At 39.4% G+C, this 24,387-nt stretch overlaps 1 protein-coding gene across 3 annotated transcripts in view; it reads left to right on the top strand.

The window, feature by feature from the left end:
• The first annotated feature begins 535 nt into the window (after positions 1–535).
• The window catches only part of LOC124555276 (zinc finger protein 277), a 151,382-nt gene continuing 127,530 nt past the window's right edge, over positions 536–24,387 (top strand). The window contains exons 1-3 of one of the 3 annotated variants that reach the window (XM_047129147.1): positions 536–645; positions 9,382–9,592; positions 9,685–9,841. In XM_047129147.1, the coding sequence (XP_046985103.1) occupies positions 627–645; positions 9,382–9,592; positions 9,685–9,841 (387 nt within the window). In that variant the 5' untranslated portion in view covers positions 536–626. Of the gene's footprint in view, positions 646–1,441; positions 1,790–9,381; positions 9,593–9,684; positions 9,842–24,387 lie in introns of those variants that run through there. The other 2 variants (XM_047129146.1, XM_047129145.1) reach the window with 2 other exon arrangements.

Raw genomic sequence — 24,387 nt, 5'->3', positions numbered from 1 at the left:
AAATCTGAATATAAATTAGGAATCGGCGACGTCTCACTTTTTTCTCCTTCCTCATTCTCTTGAACAGTTCAGACAAAATCTCGTCATTGCTGTCTGCAACTGCGTCTGTCACTATTCCTGCCATTTTCAAAACTTGTTCCCCAGTTAAGCTCGCCAGCCGGCTAAAAATCACCGGTTAACGAGTTTATTCCCCGATTAGGTGTTATTCCGAGTACGCACGACGCGTTTCTCGCGCTATTCCCGAAACAGAACTTAACCGGCTAATAACTGGAGAGTTTACAACCAATCCTAAAAGAAAAGGGCTTAGTCTACTGACGCATGGCACGATCCAACTCCGGCCTTGGTAGTTTCAGTGACCATTCCAATAACGAAAAATGTTCCGAAAGACTTTAAGAATCATAAACAATTTATTATTTCTTATGACGGATTTTTTATCCGCCGTCTTTCATCTGCTCTTAACAGATTCTGATCTTAATGCTGAAGTGTACGAGAAAGTACATATCTTTGGATTTATTGTATTGCGTTACATCTCTGGGGGTGGTTGTCAATTAGCAGAGGAAAAGGTGTTGGTGGAAAGGGAAGGGGTGGAGTAGTTTTGAGGTTTAGGGATAAATAATTTAATACGTATGGAGTTTACGCAGGAAGGTACTGAAATTTGCAGCTGAAGCCCAATTGTCTCAGCTGCTAAACAATTCTCTGAACCACTTGAATTTTTTACAATGTTTTCCGGCAGAAATGTATGTAAAATGAAGCCGTATAATGTATTACGTCAAAAGTGCGCACAATGAGAGGACTAAATAACATTGTATTAACAGTAAGATTTTCTTCTGTCTTTCTTAAAAATGTAGGCAACGCTATTTTGTAGTTTCCATGCATGCATTTTGTTAGTGTCATTACCCAGTATCTAGTATATTTTCTACTTTCCAGCATCGTTTCTCACACATCAAAAATTTAGTCGTAAAATTCAACGATTCCTCTGTGCATTATTTATTCATAAAAATCTGAGAATGTGGCACAAGTTTACATTTCTTAACGATAAATATTCTCACGTAATGGCACTAACCACACCCCTCCCAAGTACCCTTTAGCATACACACTGCCTGATTTTTGACTGCGCGCATTGGTACCACGTAACGGTAACTCCGACGAAAAATATCAGAACCGCAGATTTTTTTAGATGTTTCAGACCCGTCACCCCACCCCCACCCCTCCTCCTGGGGGCCGCAGGTGAAAAATATCAGAACCGCAGATTTTTTTAGATGTTTCAGACCCGTCACCCCACCCCCACCCCTCCTCCTGGGGGCCGCAGTACCTGAACCCCATTCGTTCTTTTTTTTCCAAATGAAGCACTGATGTATAATTAATGACTTTATATATATAGCTCGAATATATTACGCGCTTGATAGTTTAAAACAGTACATGAAAGCGTGAAGAAATATTCTTTCGGTACAAGGTACATGGATGTGCAATAATTTGCGTAAACCCAATTTTGATGTTAAAATCTTTTCTTTGCCATACATGTAAATACAGTATAAATGAATTTGGGGTCATATGCTAGATTTAATGCAAATATTGACATATCGCATCTCGGAGAAGAGAGGTAAACAATAGAACATTTTTGTCAGGTTTACACAGAGATATAGGGTACTGGATATATGTTTATCATAGGCTTATTCATTTGTGTGAAAACCCACTCATGCCACTACCAAGGTGTTGATAGCTATTTGACACATTCTTCCGGGACTTCGGTGTTCAATGGTTGTTAAAATACAAGTGGGGAAGCAGAATGGTTTGTTAACATCATTTTGAATTACTTTATACAAAATATCAAGTTGTTAAGTAAATGCCTCCATTAGAAGATGTGACATTATAAATTCTCATTCTGTAATTGTTTCCACTAGTCATAACCCGTACCTTGAAAAATGTTTAAGTAAGCTAAACAAAATAATGAAAATTCATCCACATGGTCAGTCATTTGCTCATCGGTCGTTGCTGAAATCTGATATGTGATTAACTGTTCATTTCTGTTATGACTGTTACCCAGTACTGTACTGTTTTTATGAACCTTACATAGATTAATACATGTGTAACATCCTGTTGAAAACTCTCTATAAATACAATGGTTGATAAAAATGTTAAATATATCTTCATTGTTGTGAAACTGAAATTACCTCTGTTTTTCCTCATTTCCTACCTGTAACACTTTAGGGTGGTAATTTACAAAATGCTCATATTTAGGTGAGTGGTATAAGAATACTAGCAAGCATCTGACAAATGAAGGATGCTCATTGAGAGTTTAATCTTTGGGGTATGATTTTGTATGTCATTTGCAATAATTTTACCAAGTTGAGTGTGTTCAGCTATCCCAGTAGTTGAAAGATAAACAATGTCCTATAAGAAGAGTGACCCAATCCTAGTACAATCTGTAGGCAAATATAAAAATGAAGATGAAGCATCTGTGATGTAGATTGAAGTTTGGAATTTTATGTTGACTCTCTCTGTGTCTGTTTTACGTGGCCCTTTTCTTTTTTTTTTTTTTTCTTTTTTACAGCCAATAAATGAATTTTTTTAAATGATAGGTTTGGCGGGCTAGTTTAGTATGTCTAATGCCCAGTCAGGGAAGTAACTCTTTTGTATTGTCCTGGGAAATTCCTTTGATCTATAAATGACCAGATTATCTGTGAGAATTATTTAGAATTCATTGAGGTTAAGATTTTGCCAATAAAACTTAGTAATTTGTAAATCATGACCATTTTGAATAAAGAAATAATATCAAAAGAGGGCCACTTTCAAGATGGGTCTGACATAACGGTTGTTATGCACTGATGTAGTGCTAGATTATCAACTTGAAACAAAAAGAATAAGCCATGTTTTCTGTATAACTGGGCAAAAGTTTACCATACTGTGGAATGGTAAATGTAGTATTTAAGTGTGTACCTTTGTCTGTGGTTCGTGCATGCATGTGAAATGAAGGTAAACATTCAATGTTGATTAATAACATTGAAGGAAAGAGCACAGAGAAATAAGAAATTTATGGCGTTTAGCAGTTGTGTGAAGACTGTTAATACAACCTTCACATAGCACAGCACATCAGATCAGATTGTGACTATGGTTAAGAACTTCAGAAAAAGTGCAAGTTCTTACACTGACATGCATTTTTCTATTTTCAATGTACCTGTGTAAAATTATGACTGCACTCGAAAATGGAAGATTAACTAAGCATAATATTAAAATCGACTAATATTTAGCACTTGCTGAAATTAATGCAAGTAGGTATTGTGTTAATATAATCTGCTGGTGATTTGGAAGATGTGCTAAGAACAACTATAACTGGAGTAAAACTTGTAAATAATTAGAACTACTTTTCTCTAAAAGATGGACTAAGAAGTAAATCAAGCTCATATAGGAGTGGGATGTGTACTCTTTATTCTTTCTTTTTCACCCGTTGGTGGTACTGACTGTCAGAAAGTGGGTTTGCAAAGAGGAAAACAAAGTATAACAAACACTTGGCACCAGTGTAAAGACAGTTGGAAGTTTACAGAAATTGATGCTAAAAATATGCAAATTTTATCATATGTAAAAGGAATGTTGTTAGTGTACTCAGTTCGGTGATTGGTTCGATGCAACTCTAGTCACTAGTCTGTCATGTGCAAACCTCTCCATCTCTACATAACTCTTGCAACTTACTCATTTGAACCTTCTTACTGTAGTCAGTCCTTGTCTCTCTGTTTCTGTCACATCCCCCCCCCCTTGCCTCCCCCCCCCCCCCCTCAACTACCGTGTGGCATTGTACCACATCTTTTTTTCCTGAATTTGATTTAGTACCTCCTTGTTAGTTATGCTATTTACCCACCTAATCTTCAGCCTTTTCCTATCACACTGCATCTCAAAAGCTGCTTTTCTTGTCTGAATTGTTTGTTGTCTACATTTCACTTCTGTACTAGGCCACAGCCCAGACAAATGCCTGCAGAAAAGACTTCCTCCTCATTAAACTGTTGTTAACAAATTTCTCTTTTTTTTTCAGAAAAGCTTTTTTTTCCCTTGCTTTTGCCACTCTTCATTTTACATCCTCTCTACTTCAGCCATTATCAGTTGTTTTGATTTACAAATGACAAAACTCGCGTGTTATGTTTTGTGTAACATTCCATGATATAATTTCCTCTAAATTGCCTGAATTAATTCAGCTTCATTCCTTTATTCTTGTTGTACTTCTGTATATGTTCATCTTATAACCTCTTTTCAAGATGGTACACATTCTTTCCAACTGCTGTTCCATCCTTTGCCATTTCTGAAAGAATTACAATATTGTTAGCAAAGCCCAAAGTTTTGTATATCTTCTCCCCGAACTTTAATTCCCTATACAAATTGCTCCTTGCTTTCCTTCATAGCATGTTCAGTATGCAGATTGAATACTACTGGGATAGGCTAAAACATTGTTTCACTCCCTTCTCAACTATTGCTACCTTGTCAGTCTTTTGACTCTTTCAACTGCAGTTAGTTTTCTGAAAAGTTTTGGATAATTTTTTGCTCCCAGTATTTTATATTTGTTAAACTCAGGATTTTTGAAGAATACATTCAGGTTTCAACTTTAAAAAATGATCTTCAAATGCTGTAAACATAGATTTGCCGTTCTGTAGTTCATCTTCAAAGTTAATTTACAGGGCATTTCCTCGCATGTTATACATTTCTTAATCTTTCCCAAGGCCAGCATCTATCACTTGTTCCATTCTTCTGTAAATAGTTCATGTCAGTATTTTGTAACCATGACTTATTCACATCAATTAGCACCTGCCTCCTTTGGAATTGAAACTGTCTTCCTGAAATCTGAAGGTATTTCACCTGTCTCTTGCATACTGCATGCCAGGTGGAATAGTTTTACCATGATGTGTTTCCCCCAAAGATCTCAACAATTCTGAAGAATGGTCATCTGCTTACAGGCGCTTGTTTCAGATTGGGCCTTTCTGTACTGTGTCAGATTCTGGCAGTATCGTATCTCTCAGCTGAAGTTCATCTACTTATTCTTCCCTTTCTACAATATTGTGTTAAAATTAATTTCCCTTATATGGCTTTCTACATAATCCCTCCTCCTTTCAGCCTTCTCGTCTTCGCATAGCACTGGCGTGCCATTGCAGGTTTTAATAATCATACAGCTGCTTTCTGTTCTCCTTATGTTACTTGATGTAAACAGAACTTATTAAATCATGTAATTGGCCAGCGTGTTGCCCTCTCCCTCTCCTGTTTCTTGAAGTTAACCCTGTCGATTCTTCTGCTTTCAGTAAATACACCTGAACTGTTAAACATCTAAACTTGCCCTTGAAAATAGGCAGCTGTTTGTTATATTAATAAAGTGTGCAAGCTGCTTATCCATTTTGAATCCATCTTTAGTAGGATCTCAAGTATGGGTGGTCAGCTTAGTTGATGTGTGTAAATATTATTACCTTTATACCTAATATTGTAGCTGTGTACACATTTCTGTACCATAGTTGAAAAATTTACATTTAAAGAAACTGTCAGTGTTTTAAATTTTCTGCAAATGATGCCTTTATAATGCACCCAACAGCTTTCTTGTGTAATTTTGTTGGACTTTATATATGCACATACATGCTGAATTGCCGTATAGTGTCACACAATATAGATAAGAATGCATGTCATACGCTGAGGTGACAAAAGTCATGAGATACCTTCTAATATCATGTTGAACGTCCTTTTGCCCAGCATAGTGCAGCAGCTCAACTTGGCATGTTGTTGGAAGCCCCCTGCAGAAATATGAGCTACGCTGCCTCTATAGCTGTCCATAGTTGCGAAAATGTTGCCAGTGGAGGATTTTGTGTACAAACTGTCCTCTTGATTATGTCATATAAATGTTTAATGGGTGGCGAAATCATTCGCTTGAATTGTTCAGAATGTTCTTTGAACCAGTCATAAAAAACTGTGACCCGGGGACATGGTGCATTGTCACTCATAAAAATTCCATTGTTGTTTCGGAACATGAAGCCCATGAATGACTGCAAATAATCTCAAAGTAGCTGAACATAACCATTTCCAGTCAGTGATCAGTTCAGATGGACCATAGGACCCAGTCCAGTCCATTCCATTCCATTCCATTTAAATGCACCCCACACTAATATGGAGCCACCGCCAGCTTGCACAGGGCCTTGTTGACAACTTGGATCCATGGCTTCGTTGAGCCTGCACCACACTTGAAGACTACCATCAGCTCTTACCAACTGAAATCAGGACTCATGTAACCAGGTCCCAATTTCCCAGTCATCTAGGGTCTGACTGATATGGTCACGAGCCCAGGAGATGCACTGCATGTGATGTCATGGTGTTAGCAAAGGCACTCACATTGGTCATCTCCTGCCATAGACCATTAACACCAAATTTTGCCACACTATTCTAACGAATTATTTCACGCATTATTACTTGTCTGTTAGCACTGATGACTCTATGCAAATGTCGCTGCTCACGGTCGTTAAGTGAAGGCCGTTGGCCACTGTATTGTCTGTGGTGAGAGACAATTAATCATATTTTGTATTCTCTGCACACTCTTGACACGGTGGATCTTTGAATATTGAATTATATCTCTTGCACGTGGTACTCCCAACATTGTATATGTGCATATCACTATCCCATGAATTTTGTCACCTCAGTGTATCTTTGCAACAAATCCTCAGTGTTGACTGCTTGGAGACTTTTCTCTGAGGGGAAGATATGTGTGCACTCGTTTTTGAACAGATTTGATTGTTTGTGATGCCATAGAAGAATTTCTATTACTGTAGTTTGTGAAAGGTGGTGGGTAGGAATAAGTAACTCACAAAAAACACACACACACACACACACACACACACACACACACACACACACTCTCACTCACTCACTCCAGGAATTTGTAACACTAGGTTTCAGAGACCTAACTCCCAAAATTTCACTTCTAATTATGAATAGATTTTTCCCATTGGTTTATTTAATTGTCCCTTCTTACATCTAGATCTATACTCTACAAGCACCTTATAATGTGAGGTTGATGCTACTTTGGGTGCCACCATCATTTCTTCTTTTCCCTGTTCAGTTTGCAAATAATGTGAGAGAGTGAGTGAGTGTTGGTAACCCTCTGAGCTCAAATTTCACCTTATTCTGTTCTTATGTATATGCAACAGTGGAAAACAGGGAAGATCTTTGAGTTTACCATGAACTTTTCTCTTTTTTCCAGAGTCTTGAGTATGTATGGTATTAATTTTCTTGCAAGAACTAATTTTTCAGCATAGGCTGTTTTTTGCACCTGGTGTAATAATGAATGTTGATCCACAATAATCAGGTGTATGGCTTTCACATTGCATATGTCAGTCATTTTCACACAGTATTTTAACTGACCTATGTAGCAGTGTATACTGATGGGCCTAACTGTGAGAATTCTCAGAGCGGCTCTGTATTATTTGCTGAATGTGTGTTGAAAATTCTCTTACTAAATTAATTTGATATTTCTTTGACAGTTATGAACAATGATGGGGTGATGAGATGTAGTCATGCCACAGAATTCATCTCATCTGACTTCCTAATTCATACAGTACATGTACCATCAGAGAAGATAGTCCATGATTATGTAGGACTCAATTATTTGCATACAAAGAAATCAATAATATGTCGTCATGCTGATAATGAGACCACTGAAATTTCAGGGCAGTGTGATTGGAGGTGAAGCAAGGGATACAATTTACATTCACTCTGCATAGTCATTTAGCTATTGAAGCACTTGGTTCATGGGAGGAGGAGTAGCTATACGTGAAGAAAAAGGAGGAGAGATTGCTGGAACTGATATAATAACTGTGATGTACCCACATTTGTGCCACTTGTTCATTGCCTCTCTCCACCTATCGAAACTGTTCACGATTGGATTTGTGGAAGGTGAAGGAGCCCTTAATTTTTCAAATTCAGTTTTCAGTTGGATGTGGCATAAGAACTATGCTCTATGGGTGGCATGTAAATACTTTGGAATCTACTGCAGTCATACAACCAGTACAGATTTGTGTGTGATATTCTGAAATATGCAAATGATTAAAGAACTGTTTGCTTGATATTAATCTAGGAAGAATGGTTTTGATTGCTCTTGCGGCTTGACATGTGTTACTCCACATGATGATACCACTGAAAGTTAGTAGACCACTCTCTAGCTCAACATTCACTTTACGAGGAAGAAAACACACTCTGTTCTCCGAAAAAGACACTGGAATTTGAGATTGCACTATGTGCATTCTCATGTTCAAACACCAGTTTCTTTTGTTCATCTTGATTGTGGTATAGTAACAAAGCCAAGTTCTTCACCGTAGAAAGTACTATTTTAATAGTGTGCTACCCAAATTGCACAGTTTTTGAGTATTTAATTGCACCACAAGACAGGTTTTACCCTTTGAGAATCTTGTCACAGTTACATACACAAAGAAACAATCTTCAGCACTTTAATGTGAATTCAGTTATGTATAGGGTATCTGGTGGTATGACACACTGATCTGCTTCCAACAGTTTTCAGCCAGCAGCAATATTGTCTGCAGAGGCATATGAAATTCTGAGTTTAGTGTAAAATATCCTGAATACCCTAAGTGTGTAAGTGATGTGAACAGTCTTATCCAAGCATTGACATAAATTCATTGTAACATTGTCAACCACCTATAAAGATTATACTGCAAAATTGGCCACCATTTGTCTTTGTTCCACTGCAACGTTTGCCAACATTAATGTATCAACTACTACACAAAATACGAAGCTCTTGACTGCAGTACATGATCACGTCCAACTATGAAGTGATATGCCCAATTGGTATTAGCACCCATTGCACATACACTGATAAATGCATATAAGCAACATACATATGTGTGGCCTGATGAAGAAAGCAAGTTTGAAAGCTCATTGGCAATAACTGTTTCTTTTTTTATGTTTGTATGTTTTATCTGCATGGTAGAAATGGTCACACCCCACACTAGAATGCCCCATTACCATATTGATTTATTCAGTTTCATATTTTTTCCCCCAGATCAGATGCTATGCCTTAGTGTCCCAAAAGCTTTGTCAGCTCAGTTGCAGTCAAACTGTTGCCTTCAGATATCAAAACTGGAATAGATACTCTTGAATAACTTTTTTGTTGCTGCAGCTGTAAACATGAAATTGTCTCAAATTCTGCAGTGGCCTCAGACATACATTTAAAATTCCATGTACAATTCTTTCTATTAGGAGATCACTTTGTAAATTATCATTCATTCATTCTAAAACCCTTTTTCATAATTTTTGAAGAAATGTTAGTAATATTGTTAAAAATAGGATTTGTTTTCTTTTAAGTATGTATAATGCTTCTTCCTTTAGTATATTTATTGAGATAATATATTTCAGGTGAGCAGGGGAAATTTTTTGGACCATTATCTTTCACGGAAGTGGACTTAGAACACTACATTCATACTTTAGATGTGGATGAGTTATTGCCATGTATCCTGTGTGAAGATAAATTTGTTCTACCAAGTAAAAACAAAGAATTTATAGAACACTTATATGATTGTCACAGATTACTGATATCTGATCTACACCACATTGTGGATTTAAAAAGGTAAGTTTATTCACATTATATCCTAATTATGCTTTTTTTTATAAGCTGATATTCTTAACATACATACCCTAAATATCTGCTAATATCTCCAGTTACTTCAGATACTGGAAAGACCGGTTTGCATCTCTGCCTGTAACTGATGTGTGCCATGTGATAGAACAACAGTTTTCGTCTCACAGTTCTTATGTATTGGGAGCATTTGTAGAGGAGGACAAAGCCTTGAGAGAGAAACTACAGCGTAAGCGGTTGGTAAGTTATGGATTTAAATATGTGTGTGTAATACTGTATTATGTACTTCAGCTATTCAGTTACATTTTTTCATTAAATATTATTATGTAGAACAATAGATTATACAGACAAATGAAGAAACTGTATTTATATGGTTACTTGCTTGGCTTTTAGTTGTTTCTAAAAGAGTACTTACTTCTACTGAAGAATTCCTTTATAGTAGTGGAGAATTTGAAAAAGAGAAACAACTTGGCATTTGAAAATACTTCTAAGACATTTTATATTTGTGGGTAGATTTTATAGTTTTGCATTTCACTCCATTCTGTACCAATGTTAGAATTACTAGAGTAAAATGCAGATAATGTTTTCTTTTAGTGTTGTATTTATGTATACTTCTATTACTTTCAAACTGCCGTGGAAAAAATAATTTTATTATTCATAAATTTACTGTCAGGACGTTGTTAATATCCCCAATTGATTAAACAGATGGCTGCAAAATGTGTACATATGAAGTCCAAACATTTTAATTACTTTCTGCTGAACCTCAGCATTTTAGGTCGTCTATCATATGGCTTCTTGAGGTTATGTTTGCCAGTGTTCAACCCAAAAATGTAGAACTCACTATTCTGTTCATTATTTTTTGTTGATCCACTATGTTAAATACACAATTAGTAAAATGTTCTGGACCATTATGCCATAGTCGACTGGATTTCACTTTAAAATCCAATGTTATGTCCCCATCTGTGGCAGACATTTTCAATAGGGGTCGTAGCTTCTTTGAATATCCATCACACCATGGCTCGCTACTGACTACAGCAAAATTCTGCTTCCATCCAGTGGCATGATATCCCATTTTGAATGCACGAGTTCTATTGGCCATAGTCGACTGCAATCGTCGGCTGTAGTCCACAGCTCATGGTCTTGCTGTCGCGTTCACGCTTCCAGAGCACAGGGTCTCGGGTTCGATTCCCGGCGGTGTCAAGGATTTTCACCTGCCTCAAGATGACTGGGTGTTTGTGTTTTCCTCATCATTTCATAATCATTCATGAAAGTGGTGAGATTGGACTGAGCAAAGGTTGGGAAATTGTACGGGCGCTGATAACCACGCGGTTGAGCACCCCACAAACCAAACATCATCAGCATCACATCGTCGGCTGTTGTTCTCACCCCATGGTGTAAGACTGGTGCACATCTTTTTCAGCATCGGAGTCCAGATGTCATTCAATTTTATGCCATCCTCCTTCCTATTGAAATTCCTTGAGCGTTTTACAATTTTTATGACCTCTCTGTATAACCTTTCATTGTATCCTGGCTGTCTCTGGATCACGGGGTCCCGGGTTCGATTCCTGGTCGGATTGGGAAATTTCTCTGGTTGGTGACTGGGTGTTTGTGTTGTCATCATCATCATCATTTGTGACAGTGACTTGATTGGACTGTGAAAAAAAAATTGAACTGTGTAACAATTGGGACTTTGTGCAGGTTCTAATGACTGCGCAGTTGAGTGCCCTACAAAACCAATCATCATCATCATCGTATCTGATTGTGATTTTGTCCAATCAGAATAAATGTAGTGGTCTCCTGGCTGCAAAGCATGTTCTGAAACAACTGATCTGTCAGTTATCTGCAATTGCCCTTGAGCTCTTTTAGTCATTTTTTGACTTCTTTTTGTACTACCAGTGACACCTCCCCATAACTACACAAAATGCTATAAATTCCTGCTTTTTCCAGCAGTTTGTGAGCACCCTTGGTCGATTTTAGGTGATCTTATATCTTTCGGATGGGTTTGTAGATTACTGTGATTTTCCACTTTTCCAAGATTTTTTCCTATATGGTCAGTAACATCCTTAATGAAAGGCAGGAAAACTTTGTTTCACTGGCACTTGAGCATTGCTATAATTTCTACGTGGTCGTCTTAACATTCTTTTCACCTCAGCGAATGAATAACCGTTTTAGAGCAATGCACTGATGAGATGTTTTAATTCTGTGACAAGCAGTTCTGGTTGACAGATTTCCCATGCTCTTGCCTGCCAAAGCTTTTATGATGCCTTGCTTTTGTTTTGGGTGGTGGTTCAGATCTCGGTGTTGGTAACAGTCTGTGTGTGTGGGTTTTTGGTAAACCATGTTGCCCAAGGTACCATCTTCTTTCTTGAAAACTAGCACATCAAGAAAATTCAATCTTCTGTTGCAACACTTCATTGAGCAGAAGCATAGTGAATTACAATACCACATCAAAACTAACATGTTCTCCAGCTGTACCACTGTGCTGTCTAATTTACTGACAAAATATGCCCAGTTCTCGATATCCAAGTCCGATCGACACACATATGGTCATATTAATGTTGTCAAGAACTTGGCACCTATTTGATTGCCACATTCTTGACAACCATATTACGACCATATGTGAGGCAATCGGATTCATATATCAAGAATTTGGCACATTTTATCAGTAAGCTAAGTGCCATTGTGGTACAATTTTCCTCCCGACGTTGCAGAACTGTTCAAATATTGCCTCACAACCATGTATTTCAAATGAAACAATGAGCTCTATGAGCAGATAGATGGTGTTACTATAGAAATTTCCTTAAGCCCAAATATAGAAAACTATTTTATGGAAAAATTCGAGGAGCAGACATTGGAAACTGTGAACAAGAAGCCAAATATTTGGTTCCAATGATAGGTTTGTCTTGTGGCACCAAGGCAGGGAGAAACTGGATTGTTTTCAAAACAATCTCAACTGGATCGGTTGAAGGATTCAGTTTACCATGGAGGAGGAGGAGGCAGGAGGAAGATTGAATTTTCTTGATGTGCTAGTTTTCAAGAAAGAAGATTGTACCTTAGGCCACACGGTTTACTGAAAACCCACACACACAGGCTTTTACCTACACCAGGTTTCAAACCACCACCCACTACAAACGTGGGGTATCATAAAAATGTTGGCAGATACAGCAAGAGAAATCTGCAAACCTAATCTGCTTGACATAGAATTAAAACATCTCATCATCACAATGCTCAAGAATAGTTATTCATTTGCCGAGGTGAAAAGAGCCTTAAGGCCACCACATACAAATCATAGCACTGTTCAAGTGCTGGTGAAATCAAAAGTTTTCCTGCCTTTCATTAAGGATATTACTGACTGCATAGGAAAAATCTTGAAAAAGTGGAACCCGGAAGGTACTAAATTACCTAAAATCAGCCAAGGATGCTCACCAATTGCTGGAAAAAGCAGGACTTTATAGAATTATGTGTAGTTGTGTGTGTGTGTGTGGGGGGGGGGGGGGGGGGGCTGATTTTGTTTCTGGCATGATGCACAACTCGAACACCATCCCAAAGAGGGACTTTTCTGACAGTGTCATATGGTTTTATGAATGTTCTGTGCACTGTAATCGTGGGGGGGGGGGGGGGGGGGGGGGGGGAGGACTATGTAGAACAGCTTTTAGCTGAAGCATTAAAACTACCATCTTAACTTTTTTAAATTTTTTATTAATTCAGCCTTGAAACTTTCTGAATTAATAGGGCATATGACCGAAATATTGTCCAAAATATGAAAACTACAATGACATTGCATGTGCTTGAATAGTTCAATAGTTGTGCTATCAAAGTATTGGGAAGAGCTCTCTAGGACTTTTATGGAAACATAGGTAAATAATGAAATCTTATCAGATCTAAGAATAACATCATCTTAAAATATTTGTCAGTTTACAAGTTTTTGGCTCAATGGTGTTCGCAACTAGCCAAAAGGGCGTCTCCTCCTATAAGTACAAGTGGACAGGCCATAGAACTTATTTCCCATTAACTTCTACACATGCTATAAAGAGAACTGTATGTGTGGTCTAGGAATCTGAACAAGAGATTCCTTATAACAGACCCATCCAGTGGTATTCTTTCAGATGCTAAGATAAATTTATAACCATTCCTGAATTTGGGTCTTGCTTCAATCCTGGGTATGTCTCATCTCTAGCATCATCCAAATTTTCACACCAAAGTCAGCTGTTTCCAAAATAATAACATTGTTGCCATTGTCAGTTGGCAGAAGCATAATGACAGGATCACTGCAGAATGTGCATAGTGCATAGGGCAAAGTTCACTATGTGTGACCCTCATGATAAGTGCTGATACAAGGCTGGATAATACTTCACAGTGGTGTGATTTTAAGTTTCTTCTTATGGGCTGAGAATACAACTGTACTGATATCACTCATATTGTTGATTTACATTATTATGCAATTTCTCTGTTGCAGAAACTGGCAAAGTTTCCCTCTATGTTGTTCTGCACATACCTTCTGTAATGGCATTTGTTCCGCCACTGTGTGCATGTCTATCCAGTCCTTATCTGAGGCTGAAAGTGAACTATCAGTTTCAATGACAGAACTAATGCTATCTCATCATTTAAAAAGAGATTTACCTTTGAAGTCTGCAATATGCTTAGGGAGACTGCAGATCAAATGACAAGAAACTAGGCAGCTCCTTTCAGAATCTAAACCTCCAGCACCTAACATGTTTAATTCTGATGGCAATCGACTTTACATGGTCTGTAGCGATTCATCGTATGATTAATTAGTATTATGTCAGGCAATAACTGTATATTTTAGAAAAGCTTCTACCTGGTCTTACATTAAAATCAATGAACAGATCAAAACCTCTCACCCATTCTCTGTCAAATTAGATTAAAATATGCTGTAGTTAAGCTTTTCTATAAGAAAGGTATCAATAACCACCCAGTAGTCTTGCTTCCTGCATCATTCTCCAATTTTACTTATTGTTTATTTTTTTAAAGTACATAATGTGCTGTAGCTGGTTATCACCCATCTGTGTATTAATGGGATTCTAAGACAATTGCAGTTCAGATTCCAAAAGGTCTGCTATACTGAAATAACTTCACTTATGACACAATACAATTTTTAAATAATTAAATATCACAAGCTGGGACCTTCCTTGATTTACTGAAGGCATTTGACTGTTTCAGTCATATCACAGTAATTTAATTTTTATGGTATGCTTCGTTCAGGACACGCCCGGTTTGGCCCCTATTTAAGAAACAGAATGTGGAAAGCTATACTAAAATTTTAGAGCAATACAAAGAGTGTCACTACATCATCTGCATGGGGTTAAATCACAATGGGATCATTGTTGGTCATGTGGTAAAATTAGTCATTTTTGCAGATGAGATAATTATTATTGTTATGCTGAGGAAAGAAGCATCAACAGTGAAAGACATTTTAGTTAAAGTTATTAATTAGTTTCGAACCAATGGGCTAGCTTTAAACTTCGGGACAAAAAACCACACACACAGTTCATTCAGTTTCTCACTATCAAAAATGCCTCCATCTACTATTAACATAGTGTAAAATGTAAACTCTTATGGCTGGAAATAATCACAGTTAATAAAATGTTCTGGGCTATTACGCTGTAGTCAAATAGATTTCACCTTAAAACCCAATGTTTCATCCTCTTCTGTGGACAGCATTCCCAAGGGGATCATAGGTTCTTTGAATGTCCAAATCACACCCTGGCTTGCTACTGACTACAGCAAAATTCTGCTTCCGTGCAGAGGTGTGATGTCACAGGTTTTGAATTTGCAAGTGCAATTGGTTGTTGTTGACTGCTGTCATCCGCTGTTGCTATCTCCCAATGGTGGAACGCTTGTACACATCTTCTTCAGTACCGGAATCCAGATGTCATTAAATTTCACGCTCTCTTCCTTCCTATTGAAATTCCTGGGGTGTTTTACAATCTCTAGGGCCTCTCTGTAAACCTTTCTTTGTATCTGATTGTAACTGCCAGTACTTGAGTCCGATCACAATGAATGTGGCGGTATCACGGCTGCAAAGCATGTTCTGCAACAGGTGATCTGTCAGTCTTCTCTCTTCTGAAACTGTCTTTGTGCTTGTCTAATTGTTGTTTTTTTTTACCTTTTTTTGTAGTAGCACATCTCCTCCACCCATTCTTCCTTTGTGGGGACTTAAATGTGTGTAGTATGCTGTGGGGATGTACAGCCACTTGTCTCCAGGATCAATCTGTTGAGAATCTTATTATCTTCATAAGCATTATGTCTTCTGAACAGGGACAGAGTGCACATTTCAGCACTGCTATGGGTTTGTTGTCTGCCCCCATACATCTCATGGTATGCTCTGCTGCCATAGCAGACATGCCTCAGTGGGACATGGTCAACAATTTGTTCTTAAGTGACCACATCCCCATCAGGATATATCCGGCATAGTGAAGAGTGACCAAAAGTAAGCTTCCAAAGTGGCTGCTCTGAAAGAATAACTGTACAGTCAGCTGGCTATTTGTGAACATGGAGATGCAGCCAAGAATTGGTGGATCACATTATGAACATGATCCACCAAGTCATTGATGCAGCAACTCCACAGTCTCTAGGCCATCTACAGAGACCACATGAGCCCAGAAGGAGTGCCAATCTGCAGTCGGGGTTGGGTGGGCAGGTGGCACTGTGTGCAGTTTCAGATGGTGACCAGCTGCAGAGAACCTCACAAATTTTTGGATGGCAGGGGCCAGATGCCATTGTACTATTAAGGAGAAATCATGGCAAGAGCTCTTGAAATCATTAAATCATTACATCAGCTCGGCACAACTGTGAGAAGCCTACAGGATTTTTGGGGGGCAAAGTAGGCCACCTGTAGCAGTTGTACTGAAGGGGGGTCTTCAAACAGTACCCAGAGACATCACCCACAGCAATTTCTCAAAACTGCTTGTACTGACACACTAGATCCAGCATCTTGCTGTCACCATCTGAATACACAGGGTGTTCCATTTATCTGATGACGCCTGCCCAGAGTACTGCAGGCCGGCCACAGAAGCCATGTCTGCCAGTTGAATGGGTCCTGCAGGACCGCACTGTGTCTTCTCCCCCCCCCCCCCCCCCCCCCCCTTTTTTTTTGCCTGAAGACCATAGAGACATAAGCACCCTGTTGGCCAATGTCATTCAAGCAGTGAAACAGGCATCATGAATGTAGCAGTGAAGTTTGTGAATGCAACAATGGCAAGAGCGAATTATTCAGTACCACAATGAGTGTTTATTTACTATTTGTATGTGTATACAGAGTCCGCTCGTGCTGTTCGGAGATTTTTGAATGGGGAAGTTTCCAGGTGCCTGAGTTCCGAGTTGTGATGCAGATATAAATTTCATGAAACAGGAAGTGTTCAAGGCAAGAAGCATAAATGACGACATACAGTGCTCACAGAAGCTGGTCTCGACGACATTGCATACCGCCTGGAAAATTCCTCTAAAAAGTCTCTTGGACGTCTTTTGCAGCAAACACAAATATCATGCACCTCTGTACAAAAAGGTGCTGTGCTGCTTGAGCTAAGGCCCTATAATGTATCAGTAGTGTAAGAACTTTGACCTGTTGATCCTTCACACAGGGTTAAGTTTTGCGAAATGGATTTTAAAACAAGTGCATGATGGTGAAATGGATCCTTACCTCATTTTGTTTTCAGTTGAGGATTGGTTCCATTTACACCGGTATTTTCATTCGCAAAACTGTCAACACTGGCGTACAGATGTTGTGCTTCATGAGGAACCCCTTCATGATCAGAGAATAGGGGTGTCGTGCGCAGTTAGTGGTGACAGAATAATGGGCCCAATTTTTTTTTTAATGACACAGTTACAAGTGAGAAATATGTGCAAAACATTTTGCGACCATTTTTTAATGAACTGAGTGAAAGAGACTGAAGCTTTGCGTATTTTCAACAGGATTCAGCAAGGGCTCATACAGCCAGTGTTTCTTTGCATGAAATTCGCTATGTGATCGATGAAAGAGTGATTAGTAACAATATATGACCTGCTAGATGTCCTGATTTAAGTCCGTGAAATTTTTATTTTTGGGGTGCACTGAAGGACAAAGTGTACACAACAAATCCTCACACGATAGAGGAAATCAAGGATAATATTCATGAATCAATTAATTCAATATCTCAGACAGAATTACATTGTGTGATTAACAACTTCTTGAATAGATGTCAGAAATAATGGCAGGTAGTTCCAGCATCTCCTTTTATGATCAGGGTAAGTACAAGATTTATTTGTTTATATTCTAAATGTAGTCATGTCATACCACAGCAGTAGATGGGTGACATGGCATCTGATCACTGGGCAACAGAACGCTCGCTGCCCGGCATCTGCTATGCTGCACAGGTGGTCATCAGATAAATGAAACATTCTGTAGAAAGGGGTGAGTTGGATATCAGGTCCAGTAATAGTAAGCCGAATTACCATGTGGGAGCTGGATTCAGCACTGTCTGAGGCTTGTGATGCTTCATCCAGTCACAACCAAATCAAATACAGATGTTGTGGCAACTCGTACAAGAACAATTTTTGCAAATAGTCTGCAAGCAACAGGGCCTTTTGGGATCTATGCAAAGCATTTTGGCACCAGTTGTGAGTCAACTACTGTCACTGACATGGTGCTGAAGTGAACTGCCTTCTTGGCAGCTGAAGAGACCAGGATTATTCAAATGTAGTAAGGTGCAGGAGAGACTGCACTCATGTGGTTTTTAATGAAATTTTAAATGAGCACCACAACTATGTAGATGAATTTACTAATTGGTCTAAGCAGGTGGCTCAGTTGTTTTCCTAGTGTATGTCCTCAAGAATTTACCATATATAATGCAGAGTTGAATGCAGTCTTGAGGGCTCTGGAGCAGATGGGACATATCCATGCTGAGAAATTCCTCATTTTCTCTGACTACTTACGTGCCCTTAAATCTATTCAACAAATCTACCCAGCAGACATATATGTCGGTAACATCCAGGACTCCCTTTTCCACCTGTGAAGGATGAGGAATGAGGTGCCATTTTGCTGGATACCAGGTCACAAGAGAATTCAGGGAAATGAATCCATTGATGTGGCAACCAGGGAAATGTGTTTTCTGAATTATGTGGCTCAGTGCACTGTCCCCCTACATGCTGTATTCTGGCTGTTGAGGTACAGGTGATGAGAAGAAGGGTGGCTGAAAGCGACAGATATGAAATTGTCGGTAGTAAAATCAACTTCTTGGTAGTGAGGTATCTCCCTCCAGCCACTGAGACAACATGAATTCCTTCTCACTTGCCTTCAAATAGGGCACAGTTTGATGACATATGGCTTCTTGCTGCAGTGGGAGGACTCTCCAATGCATAGTGCTTTTGACATACATACTACAGTACAACACATTTCAACAGACTGTATTTTATATTGGGGCAGGGGACACAGGTTAGTTTACCAGCTGGTCTGCCTACTCTGAGGGAGAAGGTTTTAATGTGCTGCCAGGGTGGCTAACTCATCCTGGTTTTTTGTAAGTAATTGGCCAGCCACATTTTCCTGATCTTTTTCCCCTATAGCTCAGTCACCATTTTAATAGCACATTTTAACATTGCATTCATCATTGTTGGGTATGATTTTGTAGGCGAATATGACTGGGAATGGGAGAGAGTGATTGTAATTTGAAGTGAAATTATTTTAATTTTTAGTTTTAACTCTTATAGCCACAATTATCTCATACTGTTTTATGAAGGATGTTAATTACCTCACTGTTGAGTGCCCTAAATTGCCCCCTCCCCCCTCTGCCTCCCACTCTCCATACAGAAAAAAAACAGCTTAACAGATCAGTTAAAACTTGACAATGGTCAGAGAGTACCTACCAAAAGCTAATGGAAATATAGCCAATTGACACAGCTGTAGGACCAGGAAAATTTTATTAATCCCACTTATGAAACCAAGGGAATATACTGTTTTCATTGAAATAGAAATAAAATGTTAATGCTGCAACGTAATGAATTATTCTTGCTTCTGTTAAGTTCTGTGTGCTATGATTTTGATGTCATTATAACTCAAATTTTAACAATTTGTAATAAAACTCATCACAGGACTTTTTATTATGATAAATAGTGGAAAGCCTTACCTGCCAAATTCAGTTTGTTTATTGTAGTATGGTTGCTTCTATGTGTAGGATCACAGATCAAAGTATTGGTATTTGATCCCCTGTTAGTCCACATTTCGCAACTTCCATTTCTGGCAGTGCATTATGCACTTGAAAAATGCCAGGTTGCACCATAGTTTGGATTTCTTGTTCAATTGTAGCAACCAATCATTAGCTTTGTTATGAGTCAGTCAGTTCACAGGAAGACAAGGATGCATCACCTGCAGTATTGTCATTACTGTTAGTCATTAATAGCAGTAGTTTAAATCCAGGGTAAGGAGAACTGTTGTGTACTTCTGCAGCTGTTTTATACTTGATAATTAGCTGTTCAAAAATAGTCTTTCAGGACAAAATATTAGTGACTCCTATAAAAGGGCATGCTAGTCACTTTAGAGCACTACAGATAGTGTAGCACTGGTAGCAGGCAGTCACGTGACCCTCCATGAGTAGTATAAGTCGTAGCAGTAAAGTGCTGTGCAAGTACCAATCAGTTGCATAGAATCAAGGCAGTAATATGGATTGACATGGAGACATGGCAGAATTGCAGAAATGAACTATCATGAAACTTCCTGGCAGATTAAAACTGTGTGCCCGACCGAGACTCGAACTCGGGACCTTTGCCTTTCGCGGGCAAGTGCTCTACCAACTGAGCTACCGAAGCACGACTCACGTCCGGTACCCACAGCTTTACTTCTGCCAGTATCTCGTCTCCTACCTTCCAAACTTTACAGAAGCTCTTCTGCGAACCATGCAGAACTAGCACTCCTGAAAGAAAGGATATAGCGGAGACATGGCTTAGCCACAGCCTGGGAGATGTTTCCAGAATGAGATTTTCACTCTGCAGCGGAGTGTGCGCTGATATGAAACTTCCTGGCAGATTAAAACTGTGTGCCCGACCGAGACTCGAACTCGGGACCTTTGCCTTTCGCGGGCAAGTGCTCTACCAACTGAGCTACCGAAGCACGACTCACGTCCGGTACCCACAGCTTTACTTCTGCCAGTATCTCGTCTCCTACCTTCCAAACTTTACAGAAGCTCTTCTGCGAACCATGCAGAACTAGCACTCCTGAAAGAAAGGATATAGCGGAGACGAAGCGAAAGGCAAAGGTCCCGAGTTCGAGTCTCGGTCGGGCACACAGTTTTAATCTGCCAGGAAGTTTCATATCAGCGCACACTCCGCTGCAGAGTGAATATCTCATTCTGGAAACATCCCCCAGGCTGTGGCTAAGCCATGTCTCCGCTATATCCTTTCTTTCAGGAGTGCTAGTTCTGCATGGTTCGCAGAAGAGCTTCTGTAAAGTTTGGAAGGTAGGAGACGAGATACTGGCAGAAGTAAAGCTGTGAGTACCGGACGTGAGTCGTGCTTCGGTAGCTCAGTTGGTAGAGCACTTGCCCGCGAAAGGCAAAGGTCCCGAGTTCGAGTCTCGGTCGGGCACACAGTTTTAATCTGCCAGGAAGTTTCATATCAGCGCACACTCCGCTGCAGAGTGAAAATCTCATTCTGGAAACATCCCCCAGGCTGTGGCTAAGCCATGTCTCCGCTATATCCTTTCTTTCAGGAGTGCTAGTTCTGCATGGTTCGCAGAAGAGCTTCTGTAAAGTTTGGAAGGTAGGAGACGAGATACTGGCAGAAGTAAAGCTGTGGGTACCGGACGTGAGTCGTGCTTCGGTAGCTCAGTTGGTAGAGCACTTGCCCGCGAAAGGCAAAGGTCCCGAGTTCGAGTCTCAGTCGGGCACACAGTTTTAATCTGCCAGGAAGTTTCATATCAGCGCACACTCCGCTGCAGAGTGAAAATCTCATTCTGATGAACTATCATGTTTGAACATGCCCATCAGCACACTGTGAATGAGGTTGTTGATTGGTTGCTGTATCAATGAGTGTTTTTACAAGGAATGGTGTACCACTGACAGCCGTATAAGATGGTGTAAGAACAGTGGTCATAAAGAATCCTAACCAACAGGGGCCAGATGTGTCACATCTTCTCAGTGACAATTGCTTTCTAATCCTATAGGAATTGCTGCTGTCCGTGAATGAAGGTCCATTCAAAGGGAACGCCATGAAATGGATATTTGGAGTTTGCAAATAGAATAGCTAATTCACAGGATAAAATTAAAACTATTTGGTCATTCATGAAGGAAGTGTCTGGTCAGCAGCACAAGGCCGATGATATAAAGTCAGTTCATAGTAAAAATATTTCTGTTACTGATAAGTCAGATATATGTACAGTATTTAACAATCCCTTTCTAAGCATTGCTGGTGAATTAAATAAAAACTTAGTTTCTACAAATAATAATATAATGCTCTTGGAAAATGTCTTTCTGAGATTGATGTCTGAAATACTCCTCTGTGATATTGACAACGATGAGATTGAGTTAATAATTAAATCACTAAAGACTAAGGACTCTCATGGATATGAAGAAGTGCCTAGCAGAATATTTAAGTACTGTGCTGCATATGTTAGCCCTGTACTGATCCATATTTGTAATTTTTCCTTTAAGAATGGGCACCAGCCTTGCCGCAATGGATACACTGGTTTCCATCAGATCACCGAAGTTGAGCGCTGTCGGGCTTGGCCGGCAATTGGATGGGTGACAATCCAGGCCACCATGCACTGTTGCCATTTTTAGGGGTGCACTCAGCCTCATGATGCCAATTGAGGAGCTACTTGACCAATTAGTAGTGGCTTCGGTCAAGAATACCATCGTAATGGCCGGGAGAGCGGTGTGCTGACCCCATGCCCCTCCTATCCGCATCCTCATCTGAGGATGACACGGCGGTCAGATGGTCCTGGTAGGCCACTTGTGGCCTGAAGACGGGGTGCTTTTTTTCCTTTAAGAATGGTCAGTTTCCTGAACGATTAAAGTACTTGGTACTAAAGCCACTTTATAAAAAGGGAGAAAGAATAATGTAGACACATTTAGACCTGTTCCTATGCCATCAGTGTTGGCTAAAGTTATCGAAAAGGCTGTGCATGTAAGGATAATTGATCGTTTTATTTCACACAGTTTGCTACCATATGTACAGTTCAGTTTTAGAAGTGGTTTAACAACTGAAAATGCTATATTCTCTTTTCTCTGCGAGGTACTGACTGGATTAAACAAAAGTTACCGAACACTAGGCATATTTTTTGACCTAACTAAGGCGTTTCATTGAGTCGATCACAAAATATTCCCACAGAAGTTGGACCATTATGGAATACGGGGAGTAGCTCACAATTTGTTCACCTATTACTTTAACAACAGACAGCAAAAAGTCATTATCCACAGTGTTGAGAGTGGCTATGATATGGATTCTGAGTGGGGCACATTCAAATAGGGGATGTCCCAGGGATCAGTGCTGGACCCAATCCTGTTCCTTATGTATATAAATGATATGCCCTCTAGTATAAAAGGTGATTCTAAAATATTTCTGTTTGCTGATGACACTAGCGTGGTAGTAAAGTATGTTGTGTGCAGTGTTGGTACTGTTTCAAATACTGTAGTTCAAGACATAAGTTCATGGGTTGTAGAAAATAAACTAATGCTAAATCACAGTAAGGCTCAGTTTTTACAGTTTCTAACACACAATTCAACAAAACCCAATATTTTAATTTCGCAGAATGGATGTATGATTAGTGAATTATATTTTGGCTAACTCTTCCTGTTCTCAAAGGATGGTTTTGCCTCAGAAACAGGAAGTTCAGGCAATAAGTGGTGCAAGTCTGTGAACCTCTTGTCGACCCCTGTTCATTAATTTGGTTTTCAGGTCACCACGAACATGAACCAGGATGTTTGTTTCAACCATATCGGTGACCGAGCATTGCCCTTTCATCAACAGCGTAATATTGAGTATGCTATGGACATTCGCATCTTCCAAGATGCCAACAGGCATTTTTTTACATGGGACTGTTTGAAATAGTATGCGAGGTGATCCACATGAGTTCCAAAAGAAATCCGTTGGAATTCGATTACTCGATAAATAGTAGAATTCTCAAGGCTGTCAATTCAACTAAGTACCTGGGTGTTAAAATTACGAACAACTTCAGTTGGAAAGACCACATAGATAATATTGTGGGGAAGGCGAGCCAAAGGTTGCGTTTCATTGGCAGGACACTCAGAAGATGCAACAAGTCCACTAAAGAGACAGCTTACACTACACTCGTTCATCCTCTGCTAGAATATTGCTGCGCGGTGTGGGATCCTTACCAGGTGGGATTGACGGAGGACATTGAAAGGGTGCAAAAAAGGGCAGCTCGTTTTGTATTATCACATAATAGGGGAGAGAGTGTGGCAGATATGATACGCGAGTTGGGATGGAAGTCATTAAAGCAAAGACGTTTTTCGTCGCGGCGAGATCTATTTATGAAATTTCAGTCACCAACTTTCTCTTCCGAATGCGAAAATATTTTGTTGAGCCCAACCTACGTAGGTAGGAATGATCATCAAAATAAAATAAGAGAAATCAGAGCTCGAACAGAAAGGTTTATGTGTTCGTTTTTCCCGCGCGCTGTTCGGGAGTGGAATGGTAGAGAGATAGTATGATTGTGGTTCAATGAACCCTCTGCCAAGCACTTAAATGTGAATTGCAGAGTAGTCATGTAGATGTAGATGTACAAGAAGTGTCATGGCACAGTGAAAACAATGGAGACTTTATTAAATAGTAAGACATAG

This window comes from Schistocerca americana, chromosome X (assembly GCF_021461395.2).
Source record: "Schistocerca americana isolate TAMUIC-IGC-003095 chromosome X, iqSchAmer2.1, whole genome shotgun sequence".
Lineage (NCBI taxonomy): Eukaryota > Metazoa > Arthropoda > Insecta > Orthoptera > Acrididae > Schistocerca > Schistocerca americana.
Note: the sequence above shows the minus strand (reverse complement) of the source record. Positions and strands in the feature narration are given on the sequence as shown.